Genomic DNA, 27,091 nt, shown 5'->3' on the forward strand with positions numbered 1-27,091 from the left:
ATTTAAAATCACATCTCATGATGATGATAGAGGACTTTAAGAAGGACATAAATAACTCCCTTAAAGAAATACAGGAGAACACAGGTAAACAGCTAGATGCCCTTAAAGAGGAAACACAAAAATCTTTTAAAGAATTACAGAAAAACACAACCAATCAGGTGACAGAATTGAACAAAACCACCCAGGATCTAAAAAAATGGAAATAGGAACAATAAAGAAATCACAAAGGGAGATAACCTGGAGATGGAAAACCTAGGAAAGAAATCAGGAGTCATAGATGCAAGCATCACCAATAGAATAAAACTGATAGAAGAGAGAAACTCAGTTAAAGAAGATACTATAGAAAGCATTGACACAACAGTCAAAGAAAATGCAAAATGCAAAAAGGTCCTAACACAAAACATCCAGGAAATCCAGGACAAAATAAGAAGACGAAACCTAAGGATAATTGGTATAGAAGTGCTTGAAGATTCCCAACTTAAAGGGCCAGAAAATATCTCAACAAAATTATAGAAGAAAACTTCCCTACCCTAAATAAAGAGATGCCCATGAATATAAAAGAAAGCTACAGAACTCCAAATAGATTGGACCAGGAAAGAAATTTCTCTCATCACATAATAGTTAAAATACCAGGTGCACAAAACAAAGAAAGAATATTAAAAACAGTAAGGGTAAAAAGGTCAAGTGACATATAAAAGCAGACCTATCAGAATTACACCAGACTTCTCACCAGAGACTATGAAAGCTAAAAGATTCTGGGCAGGTGTTACAGAAACCCTAAGAGAACACAAATTCCACCCAAGACTACTATACCCAACAATCCTCTCAAATATCATAGATGGAGAAGCCTAGATATTACATTACAAAAAGAAATTTACACAATATCTTTCCACAAATTCAGCCCTACAAAGGATAATAGATGGAAAACGCCAACACAAGGAGGGAAACTACACCCTACAAAAAGCAAGAAAGTAATCTTCTTTCAATAGCCACACAAACATAAAAAATAACATCAAAAATAACAGAAATCAACAATCAATATTTCTTATCATCTCTTAACATTAATGGACTCATTTCTCCAATAAAAAGACATAGACTAACAGACTGGATATGTAAACAGGACCCAGTAATTTTTTTTCCATTTTTTATTAGGTATTTTCCTCATTTACATTTCCAATGCTATCCCAAAAGTCCCCCATACCCACCCCCCCACTCCCCCTACCCCCCCACTCCCCCTTTTTGGCCCTGGCGTTCCCCTGTACTGGGGCATATAAAGTTTGCAAGTCCAATGGGCCTCTCTTTCAAGTGATGGCCGACTAGGCCATCTTCTGATACATATGCAGCTAGAGACAAGAGCTCCAGGGTACTGGTTAGTTCATATTGTTCCACCTATAGGGTTGCAGTTCCCTTTAGTTCCTTGGGTGCTTTCTCTAGCTCCTCCATTAGGGGCCCTGTGATCCATTCAATAGCTGACTGTGAGCAACCACCTCTGTGTTTGCTAGGCCCCGGCATAGTCTCACAAGAGACAGCTATATCTGAGGACCCAGTATTTTGCTGCAAACAGCAAATGCACCTCAGTGACAAACGCAGACACTACCTCAGAGTAACAAGGACACATTCTCCAATATGTTCATGGCATTATTATTTATAAAAGCCAGAAGCTGGAAACAACCCAGATGTCCCTCAACAGGGGAATGGATACAGAAAATATAGTACATTTACACTATGGAATATTACTCAACTATTAAAAACAATGACTTCATGAAAGTCACAGGCAAATGGACGGATCTAGAAAATATCATCCTAATAGAGGTAACTCAGTCAAAAAAGTCTACACATGGTACGGACTCACTGATAAGTGGGCATTAGACAAAGAGTGTGGAATACCCACAACACAACTCATGGACCACATGAAACTCAAGAGGAAGGAAGACTAAAGAGTAGACATTTCAGTCCTACTTAAAAGGAGAAACAAAATAATCAAGGGAAGTATAGGATGTGAGGGACTAGGGAGGAAGAGAAGAGAGGGAGGGGAAAAGGGGGGCAGAATCATGTATGGGAAGAGATGGAGGAGATGTACAGAAGGTCAGGAAATTGCATAGAGGTGTGTAGCAATGGGGGATGGGGAACTGAGGGTAGCAACCAGAATGTCCCAGATGCCAGGAAAGCAAAAGCTTCCCAGGACCCCACGGGGATGGCATACCTGTCAAGGGACATATACAGAGGAGGAGGGAGAACCTGTCAAGACCATATGCAGAGGCAAGGCATGACTCCCCAGTGGAGGGATGGGGTCACCCATTCATCTCCATAATTTTAACCCAGAATTGCTCCTGTCTATATGAAATACAGGGACAAAGAATGGAGCAGAGACTGAAGGAAAAGCTATCCATTGACTGCCCCACCGGGGGATCCATCCTATATGCAAATACCAAACCCAGAAATTATTATAGATGCCAAGAAGTGCTTGCTGACAGGAGCCTGATGCAGCTGTCTCATGAGAGGCTCTGCCAATATAGATGTGGATGCTCACAGCCAATCATCCAACTGAGCACAGGGACCCCAGTGGAGGAGTTAAGGGAAGGACAGAAGGAGCTGAAGGAGCCTTATCTGGCATCAATGGGAGGGGAAGGCCTTGGTCCTCTGAAGGCTTGATGCCCCAGTTTAGAGGAATGTTAGGGCAGTGAGGGAGGCAGGAGTGGGTAGGTAGCTGTGGGAGCACACTCATAGAAGCAGGGTATTGGGGGATCAGATAGGAGAGTTGCAGAGAGGAAAGTGGGAAAGGGGATATCATTTGAAATACCAATTAAAAAAGAAGGTGTAAGCATTTGGAGGCTGATTATGGGATGGATCCCCGGGTATGGCAGTCTCTAGATGGTCCATCTTTTAGTCTCAGCTCCAATCTTTGTCTCTGTAACTCCTTCCATGGGTGTTTTGTTCCCTAAATCAGCCTCCAAACGCTGACACCATTGCATACACTAGCAAGATTTTGCTGAAAGGACCCTGATATAGCTGTCTCTTGTGAGGCTATTCTTGGGCCTAGCAAACACAGAAGTGGATGCTCACAGTCAGATATTGTATGAATCACAGGGCCCACAATGGAGGAACTAGAGAAAGTACCCAAGGAGCTAAAGGGATCTGCAACACTATAGGTGGAACAAAAATATGAACTAACCAGTACCCCCCCGGAGCTCGTGTCTCTAGCTGCATAGGTATCAGAAGATGGCCTAGTAGGCCATCATTGGGAAGAGAGGCCCCTTGGTCTTGCAAACTTTATATGCCTCAGTACAGGGGCACGCCGGGGCCAAGAAGTGTGAGTCGGGGGGAGCACACGGGGGACTTTTGGGATAGCATTGGAAATGTAAATGAAGAAAATACCTAATTAAAAAAGGAAAAAAAAAAGAAAGAAAGAAGGTAGAGTAGTAAAGACAGCAAATCCACTTTTGGGCAACAGCAACCACCAGCACATGTCTGGGTCATGGGATCAAGAGTCTATCGATGCTCCAGGGGCAGGAACTTTGTCACACCTCCCCTTACACAGCCATGCCAGATCCAGAAGTGTTCTGCTAAAGGTGATTCTTCCATCACAATAAGCATGTGCAAAGAGAGCTCTAGTCTGTGGGGTTGAGAACTTTGTCAAAGAACTTGAGCACCCAAATTACTTCAGGAGACATGTCTAATCTAAACCAGTTTGAAGAGTTCTATCTAAAAAGAGAAAAGAGCTAGTCATTTGATTTGCAATGTCAAGTGGATTGAGAAGAATTTATTTATTTTTTCCATCTGGGGTGGCCAAATATACCTTAGATATGATCCATACTCATCAGCTGCTTGAACTCTCAGACTATACTGTATGTTGGATATCCAAAGCACAAGTGCACCCCAGCGTTCCTGGAACATACCCATTGCTTAAAGGAAGTTTTTCAGGTTTGTTTGCACCATGTTGGGACAGTCATCTGTTTAAGAATTCACTGTCTCTCCAGTCTGATTATGTCGACTACCTTTCAGAAACCACTATATTTTCCTTTGTTTACAAGGTCCTGTCAGACAACATATCACCACAGTCTCCAAGGACTGAGAACATTTTGTCAAGTAAATTTTCCTATGAGTTTTAATTGAATTGTCATTCACATCTCAAGGTTGCAAAATTTTATTTTTGAAAAATAAAACACAAAGATTTATAAATCCAAATTAGGTTCTAAGGCTAACAAAATACAACAAGATGGGAATGTAGTCAAATAAAAATTTGTAATTGAATTATTCTTTAACATTTGAAAAATATTTTTAGAGAGCACTCAACATGTGTATCAAATTCTTACTGAAAATGATCATTTTGAGCAATACATAATGAAATCATTGCTGTTTCCTTTAAAACACTTGAATACTGATTGTTTGAGATAGAAACTGTTAAACTTTTCCCAGGGGAATGATAAGTCCCTTTCCTCTCTTATGACATTCCTTATTGTTTTTACTCTTTTGCCTCTTCCAGGAGTATTTTACTTAAATCTAATAAAATGAAATACTATTTATATGCATGCATTTGACCTGCAGGATAGAGTTATAAGAAAAACTAATTTCAGTTTCCTTCTTTCAGTCATGTTCAGACTCAATAAAACATTTCCTGGATTCACTACAATTGAGTGTTTTTAGATCAAACTGAAAAATCTTTAATCATATTCGTTTTGTTCAATGTACTTTTTAAAATCACAATCTATAAATATTATCTTTAAATATAAAGCAATAGCATGTATAATTTCAAATTACTGTTCTTAATACCATGTATGGTATGTCAGTATGGTTTATTAGTATGCATGAAACATATAGCTAAATTTTAGATCTTAAGGCAATAGTGTTTTTTTTTAATAAAAATCTGCATGTATTTTTATGGGAAGTATTTTTAACTTTGTTTTATTGTCCTTTTATTCATTCAGTTTGTCCACTAAGTAAAGTCAATCTGTTTGAAGAACAAATAGGATTTGGGGTTGTTGGTAATTAAAAATAACATGATAGTAGTTATATTAACATTTTCATTTATCGATGGACTTGCTTCACTACAATAACCTTTGTATATAAGCTGTACCAATCCATTTCTTCAGTTCCCTTCTGAATTACTTGTTTTGCAGGATCTTGCTAACATAATATATTTCAAAATTTATGGATTTTTCAGTCCTGTGCTTTGGATCTAACTTACTGGAATATTATAATACTATAGACCTAAGAAACATTCTCAACTTAAAAAGACACAGCATATAGTTACCTTCAGTTATACAGCTAAGACGGTATTTGCTGTCCAGAAAAATTCTTCTTGCCTAAAGATAAACTTGCAAGGATTTTTCTCATTTGTCATTTTAAAAAGGTAGATTTAATAAATCCTTTCCATGTCTAAAAGGAGACATGATACAATATTTTTTGCTCAAGAAACTATTATTTCCTCCACTAGCTGTATGTGGAGAACACAATTTAATTATTTTGACATTTGCTTGATTTTGTGTGTAATTTAATCAGAATTGAGAAAAGATAAACTAAATGATTTTCACTGAGGTAACTCATAAAATTGCAACTAAATATCAGGTTTGTAAAAGTTTTGTGAAATTTCTTACTATTGTGTATATAAAGATTTTCTGTCATTAACTGACGATGTATGCTAGCTGGTTTCTAACACTCCAATAAGAAAAGGCATCTGCTCATCTTTACGTACAATTTTCAGTATGGTGTCAGAAGTTGAATTTATTTAGCTGAAATTCTCAGAGCTGCTGTCTCTAGATTTTCATGATGGAAATGGCATGGCCATGTCAGAGTTGGCTCTTGAGTTGCACAGTATTACTTTTACAGCATTCTGTTGCTTATAAATAACTTACACAGCCAAAGTCTTGCTGATGGACCTGTCCAGCCTAGGATTCCCTATTCATGTAAAATGTCTTCACCTTTCCATCTTATCTCATTGCAGAAATCTTCCAAGTTATCTCTCTTACTCTAAGACCTGTCATTCTCCAAATCTGCCTTTGTACTATGTGTCTAAAGCTCTTAGTATTTTTGATGTTGAAGTTAAGCCAAAGAAAGCTAGTTTAACTGGCAGTTGTCCTAACTCACAAGCCTGGGAAATTGTTTAAACTTTTCATGGCAGTAGAAGGACTAAGAAAACATATGTGTCCTATAGGATTTCTGACAACACAGAATCTGACATTATCTCATATATAGCTAACATATGATGCTGGATTTCATATAGTGTCACCTGTAGTATTTTTAACTTTTATTTTTGTTATAATTTAATTATATTTCTCCCTCCCCTTTCTTCCCTCTCAAAACTCCCATGTGCCTCTCCTCTCTCCCCTTCAAATATGTAGTCTCCTTTTTAGTAATTATTATTTCATGCATATGTCTACTTATACATACAAATGTATTCTTAAATATAACCTGTTAGGACCATATAATCTAATGAAGATCAGAAGATAGCTAGATTTTGAATATCAATGAGGAGGTTCTCTGATAATTGAAGCTCTCATAAACAGAACTTGGGAAAAACTCTTATGATAAAATAATATGTTATTTTATGATTTCTTTCTCATGATCTCTTCTAGAAATGAAAAAAGAAAAATCTGGGAAGAGTTCTTCAGATTTGAAAGATAAAGGTAATAGAATTCATTTACTATACCAGCATAATTGTAAGTTAGAGAATCTGAAAAGGTGCCTTATACATTTGAGGCTTTATCTTCACAGTTGTGCAAACCATAATTACACAGTCTGTTTATAATATCATACTTTTAAAATATTAGCATTTATAAGGAAGTGGGAGAGGGAGGAAGGACAGAAATTGTTTAAACTTTTCATGGCAGTAGAAGGACTAAGAAAACATATGTGTCCTATAGAATTTCTGACAACACAGAATCTGATATTATCTCATACATAGTTAACATATGATGCTGGATTTCATATAGTATCACCTGTAGTATTTTTAACTTTTATTTTTGTTATAATTTAATTATATTTCTCCCTCCCCTTTCTTCCCTCTCAAAACTCCCATGTGCCTCTCCTCTCTCCCCTTCAAATATGTAGTCTCCTTTTTAGTAATTATTATTTCATGCATGTGTCTACTTATATATACAAATGTATTCTTAATTACAACCTGTTAGGACCATATAGTCTAATGTAGATCAGAAGACAGCTAGATTTTGAATACCAATGAAGAGGTTCTCTGATATTTAAAGCTCTCCGAAACAGAACTTGGAAAAAAAAATCTTATGATAAAATAATATGTTGTTTTATGATTTCTTTCTTATGATCTCTTCTAGAAATGAAAAAAGAAAAATCTGGGAAGAGTTCTTCAGATTTGAAAGATAAAGGTAATAGAATTCATTTACTATACCAGCATAATTGTAAGTTAGAGAATCTGAAAAGTTGCCTTGTACATTTGAGGCATTATCTTCACAGTTGTGCAAACCATAATTACACAGTCTGTTTATAATATCATACTTTTAAAATACTAGCATTTGTAAGGATGTGGGAGAGGGAGGAAGGCAATTATAAAGGATAGAAGGAATTTTCTTAACAATAATAAATGTTATGGATAATAAAATAAGAAAAAAAAGTATTATAGGGCCTTGTCTCTACAGCTGCTGACTCTCCCCTTTCTAATATCTAATATCATCTAATATCTAATCTCTCTCTCTTTCTCTCTCTCTCTTTCTCTCTCTCTCTCTCTCTCTCTCTCTCTCTCTCTCTCTGTCTCTCTCTCTCTCTCTCTCTCTCTCTCTCTCTCTCTCTCTCTCTCTCTCTCTCTCGTGAATTAAACTATTGAAACCCTTGAGAATCTTTTGAAAAAGAAAAAGGATAAAGCTAAGAACAGAGAGCAGGAAATAGTAATTGGAGCTCTGAGTCCTCGTACTTTTCAATACTCACAGGCTAATTCTGTGTGTTTTAGCCTTGTCAGACTCGTATTGCTATAGCAAACACAAAATCCTTATTTAAACATCATGATTCCCATCTTGTGATAGATGGGCTACTTTTCTGCACATCACAATTCTAGTCTTATTTTAAAAAATAATTTCTTCATAAAGCATTGACTTCATATATCTATATTCACCTCAGTCACCCATATACAGAATTAATACACAAATATTTTCATTTATTAAATACATAATTTATCTTCTGTAAGGATTTTATTGCTGGAAAGAGACTATGACTCAGGCAACTCTTATAAAAGTATGTAGTTAATTGGGGGCTTGGTTTCAATTTAGAGGATTAGTCTATTGTCATAATGGAAGAGTTTCTGAGGTTTATACATTCACCCCCAGGCAGCAGGCAGACAGATGGACCTACTATGGGTTTTTGTAACTTCAAAGTTTAAGCGCAATGACTCATCTACTTATACAAGGACACACCTTCTTCAACAAAGACATATCTACTCCAAGAAGGTCATACTCCCTAATACTTCCAAGTAGTTCATCAATGAGAAGTAAACATGAAAATATTAGAGTCTACTGAGGACATTCTTATTGAAACCACAATATTACACTCTCTGTCCCCCATAGGGTTTAGTCATATCATAATACAAAATGCATTTGGTTTAACTTAAAATATTTTCATGATCATCTGTAAAATAGTGATTCAAAATCAAATCATATACTTTCAATATATACTGGTACAGAATATATATTATATATCCAAAATATGAGAAAAGGGAACAGATTAAGAGACCAAAGTAAGACTGAAAAGCAAAAAAAAAAAAAAAAAAAAAAAAAAAAAAAAAAGACTGAAAAGCAGTGGTTAAAAACTCCACATTTCCTTGTTTCATGTCTGATGTAAATTTTCTTTTCAGAACTACAGCTCCTTTAAGCTTTGTTAAGTATAATATACTTCTCTCACTTGAGCTGCTTTCTCACAGAGCCTGCAGCTTGTCATGGCATGTATTCCATGACTCTGTAAACTTTGAAGTTACAAAAACCCATAGTAGGTCCATCTGTCTGCCTGCTGCCTGGGGGTGAATGTATAACATCTTAGAATCTCCAAAGCAGTCTGCTCTTCATCTTCATAGCCTCATAGCTTCATAGCTTCATAGCCTCATGGCTTCATAGCTTCATAGCTTCATAGCCTCATAGCTTCATAGCTTCATAGCTTCATAGCTTCATAGCCTCTTAGCTTCATAGCTTCATAGCCTCATAGCTACATAGCTTCATAGCCTCATAGCTGCATAGTTTCATAGCCTCATAGCTACATAGCTTCATAGCTAGGTGTTTAGCTTTTCCAAAATCATGTAGAAAATTCTACCCCATCTTTCTATTATCATTAATAATAAGAGCAAAACAACATGAACAAAAGCTTCTGCCAAGTTCTATTTGCTGGGACTGGACCTTAGATCCCTCCTTGACTTGTATTTGCATAAGCTTCCAGTATCTTGATTTTCTTCACTGCTTAAGGTTTCTTTTCTCTTTTTTTCCTTTTTCTTCTTTTTTATTAGATATTTTTTTATTTACATTTCAAATGTTATCCCCTTTCCTGGTTTGCCCTCTGAAAACCCCCTATCCCTGCCCCCAACTCCCTGCTCACCAACCCACCCACTCCTGTATCCTGGCCCTGGCATTCCCCAATACTGAGGCATAGAGCCATCAAAGGACCAAGGGCCTCTCCTTCCATTGATGACTGACTAGGCCATCCTCTGCTACATAAGCAGCTAGAGCCATGAGTCCCACCATGTGTTTTCTTTTGTTGGTAGTTTAGTCCGAGGTAGCTCTGGGGGTACTGGTTAGTTCATATTGTTGTTCCTTCTACGGGGCTGAAAACACCTTCAGCTCTTTGGGTACTTTCTCTAGCTCTTTCATTGGAGACCCTGTGCTCCATCCAATGAACATCTGTGAGAATCCACTTCTGTATTAGTTGGGCACTGGTAGATCCTCTCAGGAGACAGCTATATCAGGCTCCTGTCAGCAAGCTCTTGTTGGCATCCACAATAGTGTCTGGGTTTGGTGGTTGTATATGGGATGGATCCCCAGGTAAGCAGTCTATGCATGGTCATTCTTCAAATTCCCTTTTACAAGTTGAAGCTTAGCTGTGTAAAGTCTTGGCCTGAGGTCATCACTACCTTTATTCCATTTAGTGTTGAGTTTTCCTTTAAACATTTTATCCCCTGCTGCAGAGAGCTTGGCTCCAACATTACATTTCCTGGTGTTGTTTTCTATCTTCAAACAGCACATTTTGCATTCTTCTTTGCTCTACTTTCTCCTTTTTATTATAGATCTCTGTAAGAGTGGTCAGTAACAACAGTAGGACCATCATTACTAGGCTGCCTTGAAATTTGCTCTGACAATGTCATTAATGCAAAATTCTTCAATTTAGCCTCTGAAACTTTTTTAGGATAATGGCAAAAAGAAGCTGCATTCTTTGCCAAAACATTACATGGTGGTAAAACAGGAGAGTCAGGGTAATATTTTTATAGGTTCAGCATTCTCTTCTCTCTGTCTCTCTGTCACTCTATCTGTCTGTCTTTCTCCATTCCTTCCTCTCCCCTCATCTTTTCTTTCCCCTGTTTCCCCATCTCTACTTCCCTTCTATCTTCCTCTCTGAACACATATTTATATAGGCCTCTGTGATTTCATGCACATCTTTTGCAATTCATGATCTACAACGACTATGCTTTACTTCTAATACAGTTTGAGATACTTTTATTTTACTTGGTATCTGTGTCATGGGAATGTGTAGCTCATGCATTATTGTTTACTATTATCTACTCTTTGCAAATATCTTCACACTAATTAGAAAATCCTATAAATATATGTATCTATACACACTTAAATATATAATTTTGATGCTGATACTTATTCATTTAGAATTATACCTCTTTGTTTTTTAAACAATTCGGAATAAAGCACCAAAATGTCTTTTAGATATGTATTTCAGAGAAAATTTTTTTTCATTTTTTTTGAAATAACTTATCATTACTAAGAAATACTCAAAGAAAAATGTAATATGTCATATAAGATTTGGGAATTTGAAAGTGTCCGTCATAATTTTCTCCCTGGAAAGTCTCTTTGAAGTCTGTTGTGAAAATATCTCTGAAGAAGGATGAAGGATCTCACTTGTTAAAGGGCTTCTTATTTCAATTCAATGTATTTCAGAAGTTATTTCTATTATGCAGGAAATTTCTGCATTTACTAGTATCACATAGATCCTCTGACATGTATTGTCCAAGCCCATGTTGAATCACAGTAAAATTCTAAAAGCAGCATCACGACAGAAAAGACATTGGCAACCACATTTACAGGAAATATAGCATGAATGAATTAGGCATTTAGAGAATAGTATCATTAGACTTGAGTCTTTATGTAAGGAAAAGTAAAAAGCTTTTGCCAAGGAAAATTAACATACATTGCTGCCTTTTGTTGCTGGTTTTGCTACTCGAATGGTGTATCCAAGACATAAACTTTTTCCTAAAACCTCAAAAGACATACAAGTTTATGTGGCCTTGGTACATTTAAACCAAAACCAAACCAAACCAAACCAAACAAGCCCAATTCTGGTAATAGAGGTTATTATTTAGTTTTCTTGCATATTTTTCATGCATTGCTTCTCTCTCCAGTAAAGACATCTTTGAGGTTTCTGTCTAATTTATGTTGTATAACTACTTTAATTTCATACAAACACATATACTTGCCTCCTTCAAACAATACAATATAACATGGATCTTGAAGTCTTCAGACCAGCACAGTAGACACCATATATAGTAGAAATATATATATTTCTAATATATATATATATATATATATATATATATATATATCTGCAAGCACTGACTTACTCCATTCTTGACAAAAACAAATAAATGAAAAACAAACAAAAATGAAAAAAATCTGGTGTGTTTTTTCATCCAGGGTGTTTGATATCAATTTTACATATTGAAATGTAAACATAAAAGCTAAGTCTACTTATTTATAGCATTATAAATAGCAGTATGGACACTGTCACCAATCAATTTTCAAATTTGTTATGTCATTTGTAGGTCTAGATTATGCCCCAGAAAACTCTGGATTTGAAGGACATGACAATTTTCAAATTTTCTTTTAGTTGAAAAAATTATGTACATTTTGGGATATATTCAGATTTTTATATGTCTTTATCAAGGGGAATATTATATCAAAGTTGGTAGCAAACTTGTTGCCATGCATTTACTTTTATAGTAATATTAAAATCTATTTTTTAAAAATCTACAAGATGTGTCTATATTTATTGTAGTCATTCCTCTGAGCAATAGAGCTGTGCTGCTAATTTCACTCACCTAACTGAAACTGTCCACCTTTTATTAGCTATCACCCTTCTCCCCCTTGGTCCCACCAGACAACTCTCCCATAGCATCAAAGATCACAAAATAGATATTTGTTGACCTTGATTATATGTGTTAGTGAGGTGTGTTGTCTTTATTCTGTACCTAGCTTATTTCACTCATTCTTGGCATACTTTTAGCCACCTTGAGGTAGAATATTCTAAGCCATGGGTAGAGTTCATCTCCATAGTGCTTTTAGCGCAAACCCTGAGATAGAAAGAATAAAGGGGAAACCAAAGTAGGTCTCATACTTTTCCAATTTCTGTTGCATAAAAGTTATTTAATCTGCAAGGGATTTATTGAGCCTTAATATTGGAGAAAAAAATTGATTTATCCTCTGTGTGTGTATAGGTCATTGAGGAGCAATAGTGATGTACACAGCATTTTTCATAAAGCATTTTTGCAACCCATTTTATGTAACACTGGATTAAAGTTTGTCAGGGAAAGTGCTAATTTTCTTGTTTATCTTTCTTCAACAATGAGCTGCATTTTAGGTCTTTGATGCTCTTTACATACTACAGATTTTTTACTTAAACATTTATTTTTGCTTTTAAGCAAAGCATAAATAAACAAAACTCAAAAGACATAAATGTATTTAGTGTTAAATTCTTTGAGGAGATGTTCAAGTATTGTGGTCCAGTGTTTAAAAAAAAAATCACAAATCAATATGTTCTTATACTTTCAAATACCTCTTCTCTTAAATGAACAAATATAGATTGTACAACAATATGCTTAGTGAAAATAAAAATAACCAAGGATTCTAAGGCCCTATTTCTGAAGATAATACCTACCAAATTCATTGAAAATGAAGAAGTTGAGTTGGTACCTGTATAGAACCTTATTTGACATCTACTATCTAGGGTCCATAGTACTGGAAATTACTCTTCACATTACCAACCCAGCTATAAACTTCCATCTACAATGGTAACCTGATTGCCAGATGCTCTAGTACAATAGTGGCATAAAGCTGATAGTAGTAACCAACTAATATCTGATTATATTTGAGATCTACTTCATGAAAACCATTCCCAAGACTACTTGGATAATCAAGAACCTGAGACTCGATAGGCCAGGTGCCTAGATAAAATGCAAATAGCAATGTTCCGCTAAAGGGATGTAGCAATAAAATTTCCCTGTGAAGCCTTCATATTATCTAAGATCAAGAAGAATCCTAAAATGTTATCATAAGTGATAAACAGAAAAATGTTGTTAAAGGTTATATTTATAAATTTAAAGTTTATTTTTAAATACATAAAGTATATTTTATGTTTTTATTATGGGGAATATTATATATATGTATATATAATATTATATCATACATGAAAATTAACCAATCCAAAATAAAAAAGAACTATACACCTAAATGATCTTCCACACAGTTAGACTAGCCATTCAAGACAGAAGCTGTGAAAATTCATATTGAATTTTATCTTTTGACCATTAAATATATTTGTATGTATATATTCACCATCAAAATGAAAAATCCAAGGTAGAGTTGTAACTAGAAAAGCAAGGAGCTATTACTCTCTTTTAAAAAATGTTCATTGTCTTCAATCCTTCAGCGTCTCTTAATATTTAATCTTTCCTAGTCTGTTTTCTACATGTTATACTGTATCTACATGCTCACTTGTTTATACAAATACACATATATTATGGAGTACATTAAGCATATGGAAAAAGCATAGTCCTCCTTTTCCTTTTGAGAGTGGGTGACCTCATACTAAGCGCATTCATTTTTGTGAGTATTTTATGATAATATTTTCTATAGGACTGAATAGTGTTCCAATTTTTATATATGCCAAATTTTTATAGTTCGTTCATTTTTTTTACCTCACCCAGCATGTGGCAGGTGACAATTTCTATCCATAGTGTTGATGAACATCTGTCATTGGGAATATTTTTGAAGAATTAATGAAATAGAAAATCTTTGGCAAAACTGACCTCAGAATAGAAGCAACAGAGAGAGAGTAAGGGAGAAAGGGAGGGAACAAAGAGAGGAATTGCAGATGAGAGATGAAGAAAATCAGTAATGCTTTTCAGACAAAACAAAGTTTTAAATCATGGATGAACAGATTACTGAAATTTATGTAAATATATTTAACATTTAGATAAAGAAGGCAGTTTGGAAAATATGTGTAAATAACAAAAAGTTATTTGAAAAGAGGATAATTTGAATGAAAAATTATCCTCAAAGTGAATAATAATGATTTACTAAAAAAAATTAGACAATTTGAATAAATCAGAAATCATTATTTTCAAAGTGACACTCAATGGATTTGTTGGCAGTTTCTTATATGTTAAACAAATTATATCAGATGATAAAATTAGAAAGAAATATACTGAAGTTGCTCTATTATGAGACAATCATAACTATGAATGTCAATGAGAATCTAAATGAAAAACTAAACCAGCGTCTATCTTGCTAGAAGTCTTGATTCACTATGAATATGAAATGTAAGAGAGACTAGTGCCCTAGGAAAGAGAAACTGTGTTCAACTTTATTGACACCAACTGAGCTGTTCTATAGTATCGACTTCAAGAGGCAGAATAACTGTGATTCGCTCACAATATGCTTTCACATGGGCAGTTATCAGACTCCTACTTAAAGAGAAGCCCTACCTCTCTCCATAGTTTCATAACAAAAGGGTGAATCAGAGATCCTTGAGAGACATACCTGAGTTGCAAAGCTGGTTACAAGGCCAGGAGATTTATCTACACTGCAAAGGGAAAGGAGAGGTGGCATTGTAATATTTCTAAAGTATATTTATTGTCTTAGACAAACAGAAGTCAGGGCTTTGTTAGGAAGAAACATTTCAAATGTTTGATCAAAATGAGCACCATGATAGTCTTCTTGGTCAATGGAATACAAGGACATTTTCAGAATATAAGCTCCCACTTAACAATCTAACACAAAAATTATATAAATAAAAGAGCTAATCATATAAGGCTTTTGTAAGACACAATGACTTCTTAACTCATAACAAATAAGGACATGAAAAGTGCCTAGTTATAGATACCTGAGATATACATGAACACCAATATTTAAATTATTTTTATAAAAAAATTGACAAAATTCCAGCATTGCTTCATTATCAATGATTAGCAATCAAGATGACAAAGACTGAGTGGATCAAGGAACTTCACATAAAACCAGAGACACTGAAACTTATAGAGGAGAAAGTGGGGAAAAGCCTTGAAGATATGGGCACAGGGGAAAAATTCCTGAATAGAACAGTAATGGCTTGTGCTGTAAGATCGAGAATTGACAAGTGGGACCTCATGAAACTACAAAGCTTCTGCAAGGCTAAAGACACCATCAATAAGACAAAAAAACCACCAACAGATTGGGAAAGGATCTTCACCTACCCTAAATCAGATAAGGGACTAATATCCAATATATATAAAGAACTCAAGAAGGTGGACTCCAGAAAGTCAAATAACCCCATTAAAAAATGGGGCTCAGAACTGAACAAAGAATTCTCGCCTGAGGAATACCGAATGGCAGAGAAACACCTGAAAAAATGTTCAACATCCTTAATCATCAGGGAAATGCAAATCAAAACAACCCTGAGATTCCACCTCACACCAGTCAGAATGGCTAAGATCAAAAATTCAGGTGACAGCAGTTGCTGGCGAGGATGTGGAGAAAGAGGAACACTCCTTCATTGTTGGTGGGATTGCAAGCTTGTACAATCACTCTGGAAATCAGTCTGGCGGTTCCTCAGAAAATTGGACATAGTACTACCGGAGGATCCAGCAATACCTCTCCTGGGCATATATCCAGAAGATGTCCCAACCGGTAAAAAGGACACATGTTCCACTATGTTCATAGCAGCCCTATTTATAATAGCCAGAAGCTGGAAAGAACCCAGATGTCCCTCAACAGAGGAATGGATACAGAAATTATGGTACATTTACACAATGGAGTACTACTCAGCTATTAAAAAGAATGAATTTATGAAATTCCTAGCCAAATGGATGGACCTGGAGGGCATCATCTTGAGTGAAGTAACACAATCACAAAAGAACTCACACAATATGTATTCACTGATAAGTGGATATTAGCCCAAAACTTAGGATACCCAAGATTTAAGATACAATTTGCTAAACGCATGAAACTCAAGAAGAATGAAGACCAAAGTGTGGACACTGTGCTCCTTCTCAGAATTGGGAACAAAACACCCAGGGAAGGAGTTACAGAGACAAAGTTCGTACCGGTGATGAAAGGATGGACCATTTAGAGACTGCCGTATCCAGGGATCCATCCCATAATCAACTTCTAAACGCTGACACCATTGCATACACTAGCACGATTTTGCTGAAAGGACCCAAATATAGCTGTCTCTTGTGAGACGATGTTGGGGCCTAGCAAACACAGGAGTGGATGTTCACAGTCAGCTATTGGATGTATCACAGGGCTCCCAATGGAGAAGCTAGAGTAAGTACCCAAGGAGCTAAAGGGATCTGCAACCCTATTGTTGGAACAACATGATGTACTAACTAGAACCCCGGAGCTCTTGTCTCTAGCTGCATATGTATCGAAAGATGGCCTAGTCAGCCATCAATGGAAAGAGAGGCCCATTGGACTTGCAAACTTTATATGCCCCAATATAGGGGAATGCCAGGGCCAAAAGAATGGGAATGGGTGGGTAGGGAAGTGGGGGGCGCTATGGGGGACTTTTGGGATAGTATTGGAAATGTAATTGAGGAAAATATGTAATAAAAAAAAAAAAAAAAAAAAAAAAAAAACAAAGGCAATATTACAATAATAATGTATTTTACACATGTGCAAGATAAATTCAGTAGGATATATTCCTTGAAGTGGCCTTGTTGGGGAAAGGTACATTTCAGATTATCACATTGGTCATGAAGAAGCCATACAAATATATATATATATATATATATATATATATATATATATATATATATAAATTCATCAGTCTACACTGCATTGGATAATGTGTCTTTTCCAAATTAAAATATCTTATCATCATCTTAAAAAAAAAAAAAAAAAAAAAAAAGAAAAACAGTTCTGTTATCATAGGCATATCCAGAACAGTGAAGAATACACTAAAACTGACATTTAAATTTGAACATTGTATCACACAAAGCCTCCATGGAAGAAATGGGTCATAACTGAAAATAGAAATATTGGGGAATTGCCTTTGCAGACTATATTGTTATGCCCATGAACATGTCATTTATATTCATATGGATTTAGCCAGCATAAGGTAACTTTTAAAAATTCCTAGGTATAAAATCAAACTATTGCACAAATTCAGCAATAGGTAATACAAATATTTATTATTTAAATTGATACTATTAACAACAGAAACAAATGTCTATGTATAAAGAATAAGTTTAACTATATATTTGTAACACTTTTACATAGAAACCATGAAACAACTTCTAAAATGCATAAAAAAGAACTGGAATAAGTAATAGGTGGTACATTTTTATATCTAGAATATACCATTTTCTAAGCCTGTAAGATACCTTAGTATTGGAAAATGCCTGCTGCCTAGCTTTACAATTTTAGTTTGATTCCTGGGACCAAAATGGTAGAAAAGGAGAACAGACAACTGTAAGCTTTCCTTTGACCTTGACAAAGGTACACAAAATAAATAAACAAAATGTGACCTATATATTTTAAAAATAAAAGACAATGCATTATTCCCTTCTAAAGTAACACATATATTGCAATAAATTACTTTAAAATATAACATAATGCATTTAGTAAATTTTCCTTGTAAGGGAAAACAAAAATGAAGGAAAGGGTCTTGACAGTGAGTTAATTGGGAACTTGTCTATTCAGGTGTGGTTGTTTAAAATAATTTTAATTAAAATCTGTACTTAGCATGAGTCATGCTGACAATGAAAATATGTGGTATGTGCAGCATTATATATATTAAATATACATAGTTGTAAGCATTTAAATGTTTACAGCATTGTATTCTACACACACACATACACACATGAATACACAAATATATATAAGCATTTTCTACTTAAGCCCTCACTAAAATGGAGAAAGTAAACTGAAGCTGAAAACTACTTGTTACTTAGTGAATATACTGTCCTCATCACTCACATACGGTCTTTTTTTTTTTTTTTTTGAAGTAATTTTTAAATGTCATATCAATCCAATTAGTTATTTAAACTTTTTTGAATGAATCATTTTTCATATAGTATCATATACTATACTTACAATTATGACCCAGATATGAGGTGATGCATACTTATACCAGAAATCCTTATTGGTAATTACTCCCACTTAAGTTCAAACCACTATCCTGAGAAAGAAAGACAAGTTTATTTAGGGAATTTACTTCTTCATACCATCAAACCAACCAACCAACCAAACAAACAAACAAACAAACGGACTCACAGAGTATATTTGTTTATCACCTTAGCAAGTAACTGTTGTAAAATTACTGAATGCTTTAAGTCTTAAAAGGATCATTGGTTGCACTACATCCAATTTATCCTTCCATCTTTAAGCCATACAGGGGCTTGCTCTTATTGAAGAGCTTTTGTGTGATCTACATTGGGTGCAGCCAACCCCAATTATATCTTTTTTTTTTTTTTTGGTTTTTCAAGACAGGGTCCCAATTATATCTTATCTATTTAAATACTTCGCACTTTGGAAACTTCAGGGAAAGAAAGACTAATGAGCCTATACATAAAAAGGCATAAAATAAAATAGAAATAAAGACAGGCTGACACTATCAAAACTGTGGTACCTTACAAGCACACAAAGAAGACAGGGGATGAAGTGATGACAGAATGAACCAGGAACAATGTGTGTATGTAATCTGAGCTGCACAGAGACAAATCCCTCTGTCTTTAGTATATGTTTTCAGTCTACTCAACAAACCAATCTGACCACCAAACTCCTTGTGTATCTTGCCCAGAAAAAGACTGCATAAAATATTAAGCACTTCAGTTACAAAGACAACAATTAAAAATGTGCCTATCAGGGTTTACAGAGAATAATTGTTTTTCTATGTTGACCTAACAGCTTGAGAATGCTTACTCAGATGATGTGAAAACCAGGCGTTTAGAGAATATCATCAATATAATTCAAACAAAAGTGCCACCGATTTATCTTAAAATAAACTTAAATACTTAATTTTTAAAATTAATTTCTGAGTGCAGAAAAACAAATACTAATAAAGTAGCAAAGGCACACTGACTACTGAGTACCCAGGAACTTTGAAAGGCTTCATGCATAATATTCAATTGAATTTTCACAGAAATACTGGTTTTATTAATGTGAAAATAGAAATTCTAAGAATACCTTGCCCCCTGCACAATTATCTCAGTGGACTCAGAATTCATCTTCACAGTCACTCTAGACTTGTGTCTTCAGCCACCACGCTTCCTTAAAGCCTCAGACAAAAGCTCAATATGCTGAACAAATGGTAAATAGATAATATTCCTTTCTGTATGTAAGTTCTGTAATCTATTGTTTCAACAGAAAATGTTCTCAAAGCATTATTACCTCTTGAATATGTGAGATTACTATCAATTTTCTACTGGTGTTCAGAATTATTTCTTCTTACCAACTCAATTTAACAAGCTAACTAACATAGATTGTGATTTTATGATTTGACTCCAAAACAGACACCTCAGTAGCTGGACTCAAGTATGTGCAATTATCTAAGTCTAAATATAATCTAAGTAATATAGTTTACCTATGTAAAGTTCAGCTATTATTATTGTTTTAGATTTGTCATGATTAAAAACTTTTAATATAGCAATAATACTAAAGATGTGAGATTTTCCCCTCAAAACATTAGAATTAGAGAAAAATAATCTATCTTTGAATCAAAGTTGTTCTCTTTACTCAGCAAAATGGGTTTGGATCATTGAGCCTCATATTGTCATTTGTAAAGTGGCTCAATCTTTGCGAATATTATATAGCATGTCCATTTCTTCAACAAAGAACAAAAATCCACCCACAACAGCTAAGGTATATGGTATTGAGGGTAAAGTGCTAATGATTACTAATTAACATTATATAAATAAAATAGATAATGCACTTAATACACTTTCTTGGGAGGTAATACTATGTGCCAAATGCAAAATATCACTGGCTACTATGATATTGATCATTATTCCACTTTATTTCACATGTAAGCCTTATGTGTGCTCAAGCAGTTAAAAGAAACTATTAGGTGTCAACAAAATAATAAAAGTTATCAAATATACTAGTGTTTTGTTTTGCAAGTATTTAAATAGAAGGGTTCTACAAATGAAGATTCTTTAATTTATACACCAATTTGTTAAGTGGATGAAGCAGAAACTCCTAAACAAAGTTGGACTTGTTTCTTCTTTTCCTGGAATGCATTTTTGAAGTTATTGCCTGTGTGTTCTACCTCAGAACACAGTGTTGATGATGCTGAAAACTCATTAATGCAGCTCTACTCCCTAGGCCCAACAGCAATTTACATTTCATAAAGGAAACCAACAGGCTGGCAAAGTGAATGCCTGGCATGAAAGCGCTGGTTCTAAGTTTCCAAAATGCTCAAGATGAAGACATCCAGTGTCAAATGTTTATCCAAATGAGAAATTGTATTCTTATGCATCATTTAGTTTAAGAGAAAAATAAACAGTGAAAAAGGTGAAAAAAGAAGCAAACCCCTGCTTTCTGGCATCCAAGTTCTAATGCCTTCACAAGCCATGCTTTCTTCCCTGAAGCTTCAAAGTTTATCCTTTGATTACTGATTTTTTAATAAATATTTTGGGGTTAGTTTAATTTCAGTGATCCCACAAGACCTACTTAGGAACTACACTTTATTATAACTCAAAACATATTTACTAATTGATAGAAAAAGTCATCTGTAAAATGAGCTTTTATTCATTAAGCTCTAAAACAACAAAGGGCTCTGAATAGCAGCTACTTACCTCAGCAAACCTCAACTTCATCCACTCGCATTTCTGACTCTTGGTACAGGACCAGAGTCCCCTTAACCATTTCATCCCTGAGTTTCCAGATAAATATTTGTTTTACTTCTACTCACCAAATATCCAATTTTCTGTGGAAGACACCATTAGGTGTGAACAGGATTCACTTAGATCTTTCTTAAAACTTAGGCTTATCTCATAGCTCACCCATATCACTCTCCGCTACCCATCAGCTGGCAGAAACACTCCTTACCAGGCATCCCACAGCCTCAACACTTACCAAAGGTCCAGAAAGGGCAAAAGAAACTAAGGCACAGTTTCTGCCCAATAACAATAAGACTTACATCCATCAACAGTACCAGGAACCACTGCTCAGAACACAATCCTTAACAATCAAGACAGGGAAGTTCAACATAGAAGCACAAGGAAAAGACTTAAAGTATAGATTATGAATGTGTTCAAGGGCCTTGGAAACAATATGAATAAGTTCCTTAATGAAGTCTGTGAAAACAAAACAGTGGAATGAAATGATAAAAACAGTTCAAGTCATGAAAGTAGAGATAAAATCATTAAAGCAGTTTCAAATTGGGATACAACTGCAAATGCAAATTTAGAAAAATCAAACAAAAATCCACTAGGAAAACATTACCAGGAAGTACAGGACATGGAAGAAAGAATCCCAGGCACTAAGGAAGCGGGGCGTGGGGGTGGGGTTTTGGGGGGGGGAGGATTCTCCACACCAAGGGAACATTAATTATTTTTGTTTTAGTTCTGGTACAAAACATCCAGGAAATCTAGGGAAGTATGAACATACCAAATTTAAATAATAGGAGAACAACAAAAAGGAGAAGAAACCCAGGTCAAAGACACAGAAAATATTTTCAACAAAATTTCCCTTAACAAAAGAAAGAGGTACCTATAAACATACAAAAAGTACAGAACACCAAAAAGCACGAGTAAACAAACTCTTCATGACACATAGTAATTAAAACACTAAATATACAGAACAGGCGCCCGTGGCCAGCTCAGACTTCCCGGCTCAACTGGCAGCACGGAGGCAGTGATAAAATATCAGCTCCAGGTCCTTGCCAAGCAGCTGCAGGTCCTTCTGTAATACCCACCACACCCTTAGCCTATGAAGAAACAGTGGGTGTCAACAGTTACTACCCAATGCCCCAATACCTATGTTGGGACCAGCCACAGGGCTCATTGACAGACCCATATGGGAAGGGCATGAATCCACCTTCTTACTACACCCAGCCTGTGCCTGTTCCAAATGCCAACGCAATTGCTGTGCAGACGGTTTATGTGTAGCAGCAGCCTGTCTCCTTCTATGACTACCCTGTCTAGATGTGCTGTCCTTCCTGCAGTAAGGTGATCGTGACCCAGCTGTCCTACAATACCTGAGTCTTCACCTGGCTCTCCTCTGGCCGTCTGTGTCTGCTGGACATTGCTTCATCCATTCTGTATAGACACCCTGCGGGATGTGGACCACTACTACTCCAACTGCAAAGCACTCCTGAGTATCTACAAGCATCTGTAAGACTTGGCCAGGCAGCCACAGCAGCAGAGATAGTAGACAAGTGTTACTGGAAGTCACCTGACCCTTGTCCAACACAGCCAGAAGAGCTTGATATCATCTCTTCCTGGGCTCCATTTTCATGTCTTTTAGTGGGTGGGGAAAGTTGGAAAAGTAACAAACATCCAAACCCAGAAACTTCTAATAGAGTAGTGCCTTGCACATGCAAAAACATGGACTTTGTATGTTGTTTCAAGGGTTTACTACCTGCTTACATTACTCCTACTAACTGTGATTTACATCTCCTTTTGCATCTCCATTTGCATCGCCTCCGCTGGTTTGCCATTGACTGCCTCCTTTTCCTCAGTGGGCTCTTCTTGTGCCAGTCTCAAACCCAAAGCCACAGTCTGTCTTATTTTTCACTGATTGGCTTAATCTTTTTTGTCTCTCCCCATCCCCAATGTTGGAAACCTCCCCTTAAAGATTTTGTAGTTCTATAGTTCTCAGAATCACTTTAATTTCATACCCCCCTCCCCAACCCCCCAAATACACAGAAGGGGTGCAGATACCCACCAGACATAAACAAATGAGGTTTCAAGTACTAAACAAATGGCTCTCAGCCCCTTCTTTCTCAGTCCCGGTCCTATGAAGGGGCTCCTTCCTCACATAGTTTCTGTGAATTCCACCTGTGGAAATTACTTGGCAGGGAGACATTTCTAAAATAATTTTTGTAATCATGATACACCCTTCATTTCTCCATTTGCTCATGTGTTTTTAGTTTGTTTTGTTTTAGTTTTTAATATACAGTCCAGCTTTGTTACCCAAGCCAGCCTTGAACTCCTGGTGATCCTCAGTCTTCACCTCTCAAATACACAGGGCTCTAGACATGTGCCTCTGGACCTACTGGGCTCTTTGTTCTGTGTTTCTTTGACAGAAAACAAACAGGTAAATTCATTGACTGCCTATGTGGGTTTGGTGTGGTTTAGAAAACCTTGTCTCTCTTGGGCCTCTTTGGGGGCGTCAGGGGAGTCTATTTGAACGCATGCTTTAGGTCTGAGAGATTGATCACTGGAACTCCCTCAACACAATCTGAAGCATGATTTCATTTTTCAAAGATGAGCTTGATGGTACCATCACCATGGCCTCCAACATCAATAGAACAGGTAGAAGGATGCCAAAGACAAGTTCAGGGCTCTTTCTAGGGTGATTACTCTGTCATGTATAATATTGACACGCTCTAGCCAGATTTTCAGGAGGCCCTGGCTCCATCCTAAACCTATACAGGATCTGCTGCAAATAACAGTGTATGAAGTCAACCTGACTGGAACAGAAGTCTGCATATTTGTTAAGATACACTCCTAGCCACTGACTGAGATATTCATACAATGATCCAGAAGCACTAGCTGCCATTTTTGTAGTGAATTATTGGTACCAGACATGACTTTGATGATATAGCCTTTAAACAAATAAAATATTTGGTCACTCAGTGATCGATTCGGATCACCTGTTTTATATTTATGTGTGTGTGTGTGTGTGTGTGTGTGTGTGTGTATACATACATACATACATACATATATTATATAAAACATATATATGGAGAGAGAGAGAGAGAGAGAGAGAGAGAGAGAGAGAGAAAACAAAGAAAGAATAATTCAAGGGAAAAATCAACTAACATAAGCTTGGTCCATTAGAATAACACCTGATATATCAGTGGAAACTCTAAAAGCTATGAGAGGTTAGTTCTACAACTCTAAGGGATTACAAGTGTAAGCAAAATTATCAATCATAGTTGATGGAGGACAAAAAGCTTTTCAAGACAAAAAACAAATTAAAGCAGTAAAGCAGTATCTATCTACCAATCAAGCACTGAAGTCAGCATCAGAAGGAAAAGAACAATCTAAAGAGTTCAACTATACCCAAGAAGAGACAAAGGACAAAAAGTAGCAGGCTAGCAAATCAAAGAGACATGTGTGGGGAAACTCTACTATAACTACAAAATAACAAGAATAAGTAAAAACTGCACACTGAAAACTATCGAACAGAATGGTCTCAAATACTCATTGAAAATTCAGGACTCACAGAATAGATTAGAAAACAGAATCCAGATTTTTGCTGCATCCAAAAATCACCCCTTATCTTCAAGGATAAACATCACCTCCAGGTAAATGCAAGGGTGACAATATTCCATGCAAATGAACCCAGGAAGCAAGTAAACATAGACATTTTAGTAGCTATTTTATACATGCAAAATAGAATTGAAACCAAGTCAGAAGAGATAGGAAGAACACTACATATTTATCAAGGGAAATATCCACCAAGAGGATATTGCAATTATAAACATCTATACACCAACCACACAGTGTCCAATTTCATGAAAGAAATACAACTGCAGCTTAAAATCATATATTGTTCCTCACTCATTGATAGTGAATGACCTTAATATGTTATCTTGCTAAGAAAACATGTCTAAACAGAGAAATGCTGGAGTTAAATGATGTTATCAATCAGATGGCCCTAATAGACCTACACAGAACATTTCACCCAAACACACACAAAAAATACGTTCTTCTAAGCAGCTTACGGAAATTTTTCCAAATTTGGCCACATTATTCAGATATAAAGCAAGCCTCAACAGATTTAAGAAATTTGAAATAGCACCCTTATTTCTGACATACATAGTTTAAAGCTGGACATGAGCAACACCACAAAACAAAGAAAGTTTATAAACTCATGGCAGCAGAAGAGCTCATTACTCATTAAAAAACTGGGTGATGGTGCAAACTAGGAAGGGATAGAGACATGTTTTAGAATTGAATAAAAAACACATAATGTCCAACCCTATGGGACACAATGAAGTTGATTCTAAGAAGCAAGTCATAGCACTGTCTACATAAAAATAAATGGTGAGACTTTATAGTAGTAACTTAATGGCACACCTCTAATACAATAAATAAATAACACACATGAGGAACAGATGGCAAGAAATGATATACGTCAGTTTTGAAAAAAATAAAATAGAAACAACAATACAAAACAAAAAAAATCAATGAAAGGAGAGACAGTTCTTTTAGTACTGCAGAGAGAATTATAGACACATTTCTCTTATGAATATAAAGGCAAAAATGCTCAATAAAATAGCTTTTGTGTGGCAAAGGACCCTATCATGTAGACAAAACTTCAGGCTCTATAGTGGAAAAATATTTTTACCAATTATATATCTGAGATATAATTAATATCTAAAAATATAAATAACTCAAGAAAATTTGCATCAAGGATACAAGTAATTAAATTTAAAAATACCCTTTCCAAATATCATGTGTCCTCTCAAGCATCTGCTATAGCAAGCAACACATCCCCTTTCACAAGACAGCTTCCAGAAAACAACCACATGTTTGTTCTCATGTGTCTGCTTTAGCAAAACATCCTCTCATAAGACAGTTTCCTGAAAAAACATCACATAGCACAAATGGGTCTCCAATGAAACTGGAAATTTCCACTTCATAATTTTATTCAAACCTCCACATTTCACTCCCTGACTCCTATAGGCTTGTAGCTATATCGAAATGCAAAACAAAATGCATTCAGGCCAACTTCAAAAGTCCCGATAGTCTATTACAGTCTCAACATTCTTTAGAAATCTAAAGTTCAAATTTTCTTTGTAGACTCCTGGCAATCTCTTAATTGTAACCCCATGTAAAATCCGAATAAAAGGATCACTTTCAACATATACTTTCAACATACAATGGCACAAAATGTATATTAGAATTCCAAAAGGGAAGAAATGGACTTAAATAAAACAAGACCAAAAACAGCAGGATAAACTCCAAACTTTGCATCTCAATGTTTGATGTCAAAGTGCTCTTATGATTTCCAACTCCTGTTGACTGCCTCATACTTCTGATTCTTAGACTAGTTCCAAACCTATTCTGCAGGTTCCTCAGCAGATATTCCAGGTCTTCACAATCCACAGCTCCCTTTCAAAGTTTCATGTGATGGCCTCTCTGGACTTCCATCCATTGCCACTGATTGGGCCTCAGCAGCTTTCCTCAGTCAAAAGACTTGGAAAGATATTCTATAACGTTTTCTGGTATTCTTGACAATGAAGCCAGAACTAGGAACTACTACTACTGCTACTTCTAGTACTGCTGCTGCTTGCTGCTGCTACTGCTGCTACTGCTGCTACTACTACTATACTACTACCATAGTACTACTTACTATACCACTATGACAACATGGCTAAAGCGACCAAGCACCTTTGTTTAGGGCTGCAATTTGATCCCTTTTTTCAGCTACATTTGCATCAGCTTTCTTTTTCTGATAGTTTCTTTCACTGTTTAATCTTTCCTTTAATTCCATTT

The 27,091-nt window shown here is 35.8% G+C and overlaps 1 protein-coding gene and 1 pseudogene across 14 annotated transcripts in view; both read left to right on the forward strand.

The window, feature by feature from the left end:
• The window catches only part of LOC115032149 (triadin-like), a 280,731-nt gene that overhangs the window by 186,223 nt on the left and 67,417 nt on the right, over positions 1 to 27,091 (forward strand). For all 14 annotated transcript variants that reach the window (XM_085842738.1, XM_085842726.1, XM_085842728.1 and 11 more), the window contains 2 exons: positions 6,573 to 6,623; positions 7,284 to 7,334. In XM_085842738.1, the coding sequence (XP_085698864.1) occupies positions 6,573 to 6,623; positions 7,284 to 7,334 (102 nt within the window). The remainder of the gene's footprint in view (positions 1 to 6,572; positions 6,624 to 7,283; positions 7,335 to 27,091) is intronic.
• Positions 9,969 to 22,757, forward strand: LOC110303491 (lipopolysaccharide-induced tumor necrosis factor-alpha factor homolog pseudogene; annotated as a pseudogene).

This window comes from Mus caroli, unplaced genomic scaffold (assembly GCF_978045245.1).
Source record: "Mus caroli unplaced genomic scaffold, Mus_caroli_1 scaffold_9, whole genome shotgun sequence".
Classification (NCBI taxonomy): Eukaryota; Metazoa; Chordata; class Mammalia; order Rodentia; family Muridae; genus Mus; species Mus caroli.